The sequence below is a fragment of the Habropoda laboriosa genome, unplaced genomic scaffold (assembly GCF_001263275.1).
Source record: "Habropoda laboriosa isolate 0110345459 unplaced genomic scaffold, ASM126327v1 scaffold92, whole genome shotgun sequence".
Classification (NCBI taxonomy): domain Eukaryota; kingdom Metazoa; phylum Arthropoda; class Insecta; order Hymenoptera; family Apidae; genus Habropoda; species Habropoda laboriosa.
The window spans coordinates 1,864,125-1,875,138 of record NW_017100268.1 but is presented as its reverse complement, the minus strand read 5'-3'; the positions used below and the strand labels follow the sequence as shown (position 1 = coordinate 1,875,138).

The window sequence follows — 11,014 nt, the reverse complement described above, 5'->3', positions numbered from 1 at the left end:
TAATTCCGAGTGGAACAACGTTGCACATTCCTAGTCCTTTGCACCCCGATTACATAAAGCAAAGACGCAAATCGGCAGGTACGTGCGATGGAGTTTCGATTGCCTGACGTTGCAGCGTCGTTTATGGAAGCGTTACCAGAGTCGTTACACTTCCTCGGCGAATCGGAAATTCGGCAAACTGAGAAACAGCGGCAAGCATTTCGATCTCGAAACGGTGCAAGTTCTATGGAAAATACGTAACACGTCTAACTTCTCTATAACAGGATCAGCACTTTCGATTTACACGAATTCACTTGTGTCGAGGGTACTTTTAAATGTTCGACATTTATCTAACAAATCTATGTACAGCCTTTTTAATTCAGGCAGTATGTTTCTCTAGATTTTTAGTACGGTAAGTATTTTTCTTCCGTTCATTTTTACTCGATCTCTTTTACGCGTTATTTGATAAACGAAGCATAACTTGAAACGTAAGAGTGTCGTTAGGTATCATCCCCTACGTAATAAGGGCTTTTATATTTCAATACCCCGGCTTCATTGCTAAAGTTCATTGGACATTGTCACGCGAACTTTTGGATACCAGGCAGTCGTGAAACGGGGAGATACAGGCTATTTTCACTATCGGTCTTATCGTTTCATTTCCGTGAAATTAGTCTATCTCCTGGGAATCGCGATAATTTTTCACGCATATTGTCTTTGGTTAATCTTCACCCACTCTTACCTACACGATACACACACTTTTCTCTATCGCAGCCTCGATTTTATCGCTGAAAAATGATTTCGCGAATTATACCCGAACGTATCGATTTCAGCGATACATTTCACACGATTGAAACGAACGATCGATTTTTATCGCGATGAATTTCGGTTAAAGGGAAGTATCGTAATTGGTGTTGTTTCGTTTTTTTGAAAAGCTGCTCGGGAATTATTAGCGAGAAGTGAGAATTTGTTAGACGAATCACGTTTCATAGACAGAATCACGAATTTCCCGCTGACGTTGGTGAAATCGAAGATGCGGTAATTGGGCTACTTCGGTGAACCCGGCTGGTAGTTACACTTACGGATAGCTCAGCCGACGTATTTCGCCATCAGATCAATCTTCTTTCGCTGCAGACCTGCTTCGACTATTCGTGCTATTTCGAGGCTCACTGCCTGAGGTGGACTAGATAATGGCCCTTCGGACAAGATAGAGCTGGTAGATAATAAAGCAAATGTTAATTGCCACCCTATATTCGTTTTTGCTGATATATCTGATCGGCTCAAGTTGTGCGTGAAGTGTGTAACTCGGATAACTTCCATTTGCTCGAATTCAATTGTAAAGGAATCATTGGATATTTTTTGGTAGCTGCAAAACTGTAAAATTAGGTAAAATTTGTAACAAATTAACTACTTTTGTAAGTACACTATGTGTCAATATTTTTACAAATATACTGTACCTAATGTCAAATTTGTAATAACTCAATTTAGGTAATGTACAATTAAGGGATGTAAAATTTGAGATTTTGGGAAAAACGTGGGGAAATATCTAGACGTGATGTAATAATAGAGTGCTGTACCTTTGAAAATAAAACAAAATAAATTTCTCTTTTGCAAGTACTACAAATGTTTTTGTGTATCTTTTCATTTCGATTTTATTTATTTACTTGACTCCCCTTCTTTTCAAGTCTTTTTGCACGATGAGACTTATTCCGAAGACTTTGGGTAAACGAAATTTGCAATAAAAGAAGAAATTACAATTACCTCTATATTAGCAGTGACGAGGCGATTGGTCGATTAAGAAAAATTAATTTACCAACAGGCGTTGAAATAATACAAATCTCGAGAAAGGGTGAAATCTCGAATCATTCACAGCTACTTAAAAAATCACCTTCCGTGTTATAATGATGGTCGTCTCTCAAATAAAGTCCGTCAAAATAACAGAAAAAATTTAACGACTCCGACAGCTAAATTCGCTCTTCTTGAAGTAAAAGATGTCTCTCGTTACTTTCTCCACCATTTTTTCTAATCGCAAGACACACTTCCGATGGAAACAAACGACGGACGATTTATCATCTCTCGGTGTTAATTAAAAATTAATCTCCGCGGAATATTCATTTTTCACTCTCGCCATCTATCATACGTTCAACATTCTTCCCTTCCCCAATTAAAAATTGAAGAATGACGCGCAAGTGTAAGAGAATGGTGTGTCGAGAAAATGAACCGTACAAACTGTTCGTGCAAACGTTTTGCTCTTTCGTTCATTGTATTCATTTGACAACAAGGAAACAGTAATTGAAATTTGTACAAAACACGTATTTAAATGCTACAAACTATCCCGGCTCGTTCGATCGAGCTGCTTCCGTATTGCTACTGGTATGACGCTACAGTGCAAATTTAACAACATATACATATATGTACACCAGACCCTGCTGTTTTTAAACGTTATCTAATACATACAAATTACAAACGCACAGTCGATATTTATAAAACAGCGTCAACGTGTCGAAGACAAATTTTCAACAGATCACTGTAACAGTTCTAGAAGCAAAGTGTTAAAAACTTTCAACAAATTACTGCAACAATCCCTCGTACCTTAAAATCTTAACGAAAACACACTCTCTCGCTTACGAAATATTTGTAAAATATAGTAAAGGAAGATATTCGAGACTTGCAGAATTTCTCGAACGTCTGTAAACGACGTTGACGTATGAAGATAAATTATTGCAAATTTACTACTGAACGACAACAGTTCCATCACCTCGCTCACCTGTATACCTAAATAATAAAACACCTTTCGCGTACATTTACAGTTGAAAAATGTTGTATATTAATACAACACGATCTTATACAATATTTAGCAAAAAAGTAAGAATGCGCCCTATATAAATTTGTGCATCATAAAATACGAAGCCCTTTGTGCTCGAATTTATTCTCCTTTATATTTATAACCACTTAAATCTTACTTGGAACTGTTTCTTATCAACAACATTCCAATTACCTGGATGTACGTGTGTGTGTGTGTATGTGCAATACGTACAGTTACACCCTAAAACCTCTATGAAACGCTAATTACAATATACGTAGACTATACCAAGGAAGATTTCAACGTGTTTCCTATAAAAGCAAAATTTCATCGTATACAAGATACATACGTGTATACAGAATGCGGCTGAAAGTATTGTAGAAACGAGCATAAGATGATTGCTTGTGCAAAAATAAATAAAATATGTGTTCATACGAGGCTTAGTTTTTGGGAAAATCAGTTTTGAAAATTCGTTGCGTATGTTGGCGTTTATGTCGCCAAAAAACGGTTCGTTAAACGATATACAAAATATCACGGATTGCATATAATTGCTACACGACTTTCGTGAGTTAATAGGTTCAAGAAAGCACAAAGACAGAATTTGATCAACAATGTTTTATTACATCTGTCAGAAACACCCCGAGCCTAATAAAATTCAAAGACTCCTATATACACACTGAAGGCCCACACTGAAGGGATGAAAATCGCCCTCAAGGATAAGGGTAACAAACACATTTGTTGAAAATGATTTATTATTTTTCAAATTTGTTATTGAAAAATAGAAAATTCGTCAATTTACACTATCTCTCTGTCTCTAATAATTTTCGAGATATAGACTACCTCCAACTTTGAGGACGATTTTCACCCCTTTTCTGTGAACGATCGAATATTTTTTTTTTTTTTTTTTTTTGAGAATTACTGTATACCAAAGTTTCATAAAAATCGGTGCTTATCACTCCGGGGATGTTCCTTCGTAAGCCTCGGATGAACAATTTTATTCTACATTTATTGTTTACTTTTGCATAAAGAACCACCTGTTGCTCGGTTGTGCAATACTTTCGGCCGCGCCCTATATGTACAAAGGCGAAAGGAAATTGTTAATTACGGTGATCTAGAAAAAGCTCTACGGTATAAAATCTCCTTTATAAAATAATTCGTGCACTTATCTAAGGAGCAGTTTCAGAGACACACTCGGCTCTATACTGCGCGGTTTAATTGTACGATTAATAACCGTTTGTTCTCGTTAGATACTTTGTTGCATAAGCACTTCCTCGCAACTAACACTTGGAACTTTAGTTGCTTCAAGAGCACTTTTCTGCCGTTTTACTTAGCGACACGTGGGGTAGAGTTAATGAGACTGATAATTAGCGGTACGATCGTTAAGTTCGATTCTCGAAAAATTAGTTTAGAAAAGAGAGAAAAAAAAGAAATGACTTTATGTGTGTTTTAGCTCGTACTAAATTGTGTGAAAATGTGTTTCGAGTACAGTTCTGAACACTAAATCTGAGTTTTCCTCTTATTTTCCAAACAGACGCTGAAACTTCTTTTTCCTCTTGGAAGCTACATAACGTCTGTAACTATTCTCCCGACTTTTCATCTTGGTGTTCATTCACTTAGGCTGTCAGTGATTTGATTTTTTCTTTGCTAATATCCTTGGAATATAATTACTCCATTTTGATACTCATTTCTTCGAAAAAGTTATCTCTATTGTATTTAACTATGTGTAAACGCTTAAATGAAAATATGTCTACCCTCTAGAAATTTCTATGTTTAAAAAATATTTCTACTCGTTCAAGGTTCTCCTTAAAATAAAATATATCTATCCTACGTGCTCCTTTTTCTTTTTTGTTAGAAAAGCAAATTTGTCAATTTGTTTAACCCAGCGTCGAGCAGAATTATTCTTAAGTTCATTGCAACTTGCTTACCGTTGTAGTAATAATATCGAGGTTTCAACCTTTTCTCCTATTCAGTCGAACCATTTGCATGTACGATAACGACACTAATTAATTGACACTCATTAATCGAACAGCATTTTAATAGGAAGCTACTTTCTGTCTACGATAAAGCATTGTAAATATTATTTCTAAGACACTATCTACACACTGTACCGTCTTACATTCGTTCAACGTGAAAAAACGTAATAATATTGTAAAAAATCTGTAACAATAGAAATCGCAAGCGAAGATCGACGTAGGGTTAACGCACGATTTAAAAAACATTTTCATATGGAAAAACACGTTTTCCTTTCTTCTTCCCCAAAATCCACCGTGAATCGAGACATTTCTAAAATTACGAAGGAATGACGTCTCGGTTTTTGTTCGATTAAAAAGCACCGATTCGATCGTTTTGTTAACGCAACGACGCGATTAATCAGCCTTACGTGACCACTTTCGGGTAACTTTTGGATAATTCAAAGGTGAGGTTCTGCTCGCATCGGTTGAACTGTCTACTTGTTTTTGTCGTTCGATTTAAAAAAACTGCAGTCTTTTTATTCACAATATGCGACAACTTAACGCGGACACTAATCGCTGTCCCCTTCGTAAAAGGTGTCCGGCGTTAAGGAGGCCTCCTGCTAATCATCGTCAACGATCTCGCAACTGTGATACTTGCTGGATGAATCTAACCAACTCTCTACACCGCTGGACGCTAAATCGTCGCACGACGGCATTTCCGGAAGTGGCTCCATGTTCGGCGCTCCTTTCTTCGATAAATTGTTCGCTGGACGATCTTTCACATTGGAAATTCCTACAGAAGAATTCGAAAATTGCTAACAAACGTGTATTTGTAATGAAATTTTCGTGAAAATTACTTTCGATATTTCACACGAATTAAGAATGAGATAAGATCTTTCTTGACATTAGAGTCGAAGAAATTGAACGATTTCTGTGTCGTTAATTTTTAATGCAATTTGTGATAATAATGGATTTATGGTAAAATTTTAGGAAAAATTATTTTTAATATTCCACACGAATTAAGAATGAAGATAAAATTTTGGGAAAAATTATTTTCTACAGTTCGCACCAAGTAAGAACGAAATAAGACGAGTTTTCACGGTAGAGTCGAAGAGAACCTGACGATTTCTATGTGACCAATCTCTGATATAATTTTTCGATACAACAACACCTTTTCAAATATAAAATGTTTCTGCAATGTTTTCAGCTGTACATAACAGCAAAATAATCGTGACATTATAAATCACATTAGAAACATAATTTCCACTTTGGTAAAATATTGCACAGAAATATGTACCATTATCAGAAGCCATGAATGACTCTTTCCTGCGGATCAATGCTTGCCTGGACGCTCTCGGGCTTCTATACTCGCCGGTTAACGATAATCCTGCGCTGATAGTTGGAAGTCTTATGTCCAAATGTGACCCTTTATCTGTAACAATCTAATCAGACGTTAGACTAAAAACACAATGCTGATTTTCAGTACTAATTGCAATTTTTTAACAAATTTCTCATGCGATGTAATCAATCAGCTGTTGTTACCTTGTTGTTCATAGCGTACACTTTCGTCGCGATATCTCTGGCAACTAACGTTGTTAAAACTGTCGCGAGATACGCTTCTTTAACGAGAAGATACTCTAAAGCAGATCTTTGCCAATATAAATACCTGCACGAACTTGCAGCGACAATCGACACCTGGGGAAAAAAATGAGTTGCTATTATTTAAAGAGACTTAAAGACACTTTTCGAGCAGAATATGTACGTGGTGAAAAAATATTTTGAAACGTTTCAAAAATATGTGAATACTTTATTTTTAATAGCCGCATTTAACAGATGGAAAAATAGCGAGTGTGAAGTGTGTCAAATTAACTTTAAAGTTTATTTATTATAGGAGAATATAACAGGAACCGTTGAATTTGTTTACCTTGAATTTATCGTCGACGGACGCTCGGGAACTCTCGAATTCAGGTGAATCTAGAAACTCGCAAGGCGAAATTGGGTGCAGAAAATTCGAATCGCTGAGAACATTCACTTTACCGCTGAGCAAAAGACCCAGTCTGTCGGTCCGCGTTAAATTTTGCATCGCGTATGCTTCACCAGCGTGTAAGGACATTATCGATGCAAACTCTGGAGACACCAACCTTTTGAATTGCAGTCTAGATACCTGTTTTATCAGAAAATCAGAACGAATAATTTTTTTCGATCGTTTTAACATTGCGTTTCTCGCGTTTTTATACTACTCACTGGGAATGAACATAACTCCGCTGAAATTTCACATTTTTCCGTGAAAATTGTCCCAAGGAGGAAAATAGAGATATAGTAAAAGATTTGAAACTAATTCAATTATGGAATATTTCATTTCTATGACTACATACATAATTAACATATGTAACGAGTGTCCTCAAGAATTCCTTAATAAATGTTAAACAGAAATGTCGCAAAAAAATGATTAGTCTCTTCATTTGAAGAAATTCTAATTTCTATAACTACATATTATGCAATTAACACGTGTAACAAGTATCCTCAAAAATTCCTTAACACGTCCCGTGCCGCGTGGATCGCATACGCCCCACTCTGGTCTTTCCGTTCAGGCCATCTGATATTTCGGCCTCTTCCTTCCGCTGACTTAAACTATGCAACTACGGCGATAATATGTTAAAACAAAAATTTTTCCTTCGCTCTATAGCATATCTTTTTCTCGATAACAATGATTTTTGCAATCTTATAAATATTGGAAGACATACAGAGCGAAAAGCAAAACTGTTAGTCTCGACATACGACCCACGCGGCGTGAACGGAAAGTCACCGAAAATCGGTCCGGCACAGAACGTGTTAATAAATATTACAATTTTCAATATTTTTGTATACAGTACATAACACTGTTCATTTCAAATTTACTATAACACAGCCTTGCGATTAGTCATTAAGTCGAGCGTAACAACGTGACCATAAAGGGTACACCCGGGTAATGTCGCAACGTCGTAAACCCTAATCACCCAAAACTGGACCGTCGTTCATTATAAGCATTATAACATTATAAGCACGTTGAAAAAGAAAGTGATTCATGTATTAATAAAGTGTAACGAAAACTTTTACAAAGCAAATGGCACCAAAGGGCAATTGGAATTTCTACTTCCTATTATTACTATACAGAGCAAAACACTCATCACAGCTCATTAGTATATAAGTACTTATTCACCCCTGTTTTGGTCAATTTTATTTCAGGATTTCCCACGCGACCGAAACTTGTCGTGCCTTCGGACAGAAGGCAAAGAACGAGCGATAACGAACGTATTTTCACGGATTTGTAACACCTTTGTCCGAATAGCCTACATAAATCAGGGAAAAATACGTCTGCACGGATTAACAGCCTTTTTTATCATCGTAGAAGAAGATGTGTAGTTACTGGAAGGAACATAACGCTATCGTAAAATCTGCAAGTGCTTATATTTGTAATTAACAAAGGAAATGTGTGGACAGATTTGCGGAAAATATATTCTTTCAATTTTTTTGTTAATAAATCAGCTGATTACGTGTAAGGAATTATATATACTACGATTTAACCCTTTCTCTGCGGCAAATTTTAGTACGTAACGCACGTGATAGACGTTAGATGTCTGAATATTATAAATATTTAAAAATTAAGGTGAAAGTATTTGAAAGACAAAATTGAGGACTAAATTAAGGTGGACGTGAACTAAAATATAGTATAGTGCGAGTAAATTTCCAAAGTGTGATAACAGAAAATTCCGTGTGACAAATAAAATAATACTAATAGTAATAATTTCAACTTGCCGCTTGAAATTGGGTGTAACCAAATCCTCCTATTTCCCAGGTATTCAAAACCGTCGGCATTTTACTACTTTTGAAAATTAAATACACTAGCATGTGGTATACGGCTCTAAGTCCTATCGTACGAACGGACGACACAACTTGAGGGTTTAATTTACGACCGCACTAGATTTCTTGCAGTAATGGTACGCGAATTTACGACACCTCCATTGTTCCTTTCTCACCCTCGCAAGTTTCCTTGTACTGCCCTACCGACAATGACTCAGGTAGCATTCTTCGAAACACGCTTTCTGTCCGACTATATTATTCAATACAGCTAATCTTGCAAAAAACTTCCATCACGTTGGGATACAGAATTTCTGCCGAGTTACATTCTTTCAAAGCAAGTAATTTAAAAATTAGAGCAATATTCGAAAGTGTTATCACTTTACGTTATTTTTCAATGAAAATAATTGAGACCTTCGTCGAATCTAGTGACATTGTAAATTGTTGTCAATTTTCTTTCACCTGAGTACAAAGAATTCATTTAATTCTACGTACTCGATGTACACAGGTGCTTTCTTCCAAATATAAGCTGGATAATCTCAAGCACTGTTTCAATAAATCTATCATTTGCAATCATTCTTAGAAACTTTTACCATGCCTAAATTACACAGCAAAGGAAATGACCTGCCGTTAAGGTTGCTTGATCACCTCTAGCCACGCGAAAGCATTAAGTCGCGTGAGTAGCTTTCTTTGCAAAGTATGCTAAACGCGTGCAAAATTGTTCGAAAGTTGCTCACGAACTTTTCGTAGTACTCACTTTAAATGGGTAGAAGAGGGTGTGGTAGGCCTCCTCTAATTCAGGGTCGAATCGAACCGGTCTCATTTGATAAACGATGTAAACCAGCTGACCGATGTTCAGTACCAAGAAACTGAAGTTCCATGAGAATATGTCCGGTGCGCAGATTACGTGCCATGCCCATCCAGATAGTAGCATGAAACCTGGAACAAACACGTGACAATAGTTAGCAACAAATTGTAAACTTATGTTGAAAATAGTGGCAACGATAACTTTTCTAATTTTCCTGTTAAAGTGAGGATTTTTACTTTCTCGTTAATTAAATTGCGCGTTTCGCATTGTCCGTGTTCGAAAATCGAAAAATTGAGAATTTTGTTTATGTTAAACGTTAAATTTGCTGTGTATGAATATGATTAACATATCATACGGCGTGTAAGTAAAAGAATTTGACGGGAAACTGATTTTTCATTTATCTCTGGCTCGGAAAATATTCATAGATTGAAATGGGTTGGAGCACAATTCCCCAATAATATTATAAACATTAATTACAAAAGTTATTGTGAATACAGACCACAGAATATGGTAAATTTTTAGAAACATTGCAATCTGCAAACGACTTTATTCGTACAGCCTCCAACAAGAAACCTACAAATATCCACACGAATAAAATTACGTTCTTCCAATACACATACCCCACTTGTAACAACCAGAAGTACACGTTACAACACAATATTAACCCTGGAACTACCAGCCGGGTGAAAATGACTTGAGATTTCAGCCAAATAAAGCGAATTTTTCTAGAATTCCAGTATATATCGCGATTTTAATGTAGCGGTGGCTACACTACCGGCCAAAAGTTTGGAAACACCTCCCACTTTTCATCAATATTAAATCTGCTACTAATCTTTTATAAATTTGAAGTTTATCTCAATTCTACGTTTATCAATTTATCTCATATCAATTGATTCGAACGATAAAAAGTTCTCAAAGTCGCTGACTTTTTTCTGGAATTTTGGCCGGTAGTGTATATTAGTATGTAATTTCAAGTCAGATATTTAGGGGGTGTATGCAAATACCGATGAATACATTCGAGTAGGGTTTCCTTGAGATTTCAGCCAAGTAAAGTGAATTTTTCTCCCTAGCCGGGAGACAATTAGCAACTTCCCAAAAATGGATTTGTACATAAGTGAAACGTAATCAGAAATTTAAATTCCTATCGGCACAAATAGAAGCACGCACGCAGAAATGAAATCGCAAAGTTACAAATGACAATACTCACCCCTATCGAAATCTGAATACTAACGTGTCATTTTGACACGACCGGTAGTTCTACTGTTAAATGCACAAACCACACATCCTTACCGATAATCAACACAGAATGCATAAACAATATCCCTTTTCTCGAGGATGGTGCTGAGTACGACAATGCAAAGCAGAAGTTGGCCAATTGAAATAATATATGCTGCGGTTGTTGCCATAGGCAGAGTGCCGTGTTACCTGAAAACAACCGAAAATGTTAATACCTACACGCAGAAAAACCTGATGCAAACTACATCGAGCGAGGTATTATTCAACACGGAGAGAACTCATGCAAGAGAGAGAGAGAGAGAGAACGAGCAGACATGCTGGAATTTACCTAACGCGGTGATATTGTACGAAGGAAGAGGATCGTGTCCGAGTCCAGGGCTCATGTTGGCTAAATCACTATCG

The 11,014-nt window shown here is 36.5% G+C and overlaps 1 protein-coding gene across 1 annotated transcript; it reads right to left on the bottom strand.

Moving 5' to 3' along the window:
• Positions 1-5,351: 5,351 nt before the first annotated feature.
• Positions 5,352-11,014, bottom strand: LOC108573471 (popeye domain-containing protein 3-like). The gene is made up of 7 exons (XM_017935927.1): positions 10,941-11,014; positions 10,667-10,801; positions 9,326-9,507; positions 6,656-6,895; positions 6,274-6,426; positions 6,029-6,173; positions 5,352-5,524 (listed from the first exon to the last, which is right to left on the bottom strand). Exons 1-7 carry the CDS (start codon positions 10,993-10,995, stop codon positions 5,352-5,354), a joined length of 1,083 nt encoding a protein of 360 aa, XP_017791416.1. The 5' UTR covers positions 10,996-11,014.

Coding starts and splice junctions, on each gene's coding strand:
- LOC108573471 (XM_017935927.1), bottom strand. CDS start 10,995: ATGAGCCCTGGACTCGGACACGATCCTCTTCCTTCGTACAATATCACC. Junction 6,896..9,325: donor CCCTCTTCTACCCATTTAAA/GTGAGTACTACG, acceptor CTGATAAAACAG/GTATCTAGACTGCAATTCAA. Junction 6,427..6,655: donor CCGTCGACGATAAATTCAAG/GTAAACAAATTC, acceptor TTTTTTCCCCAG/GTGTCGATTGTCGCTGCAAG.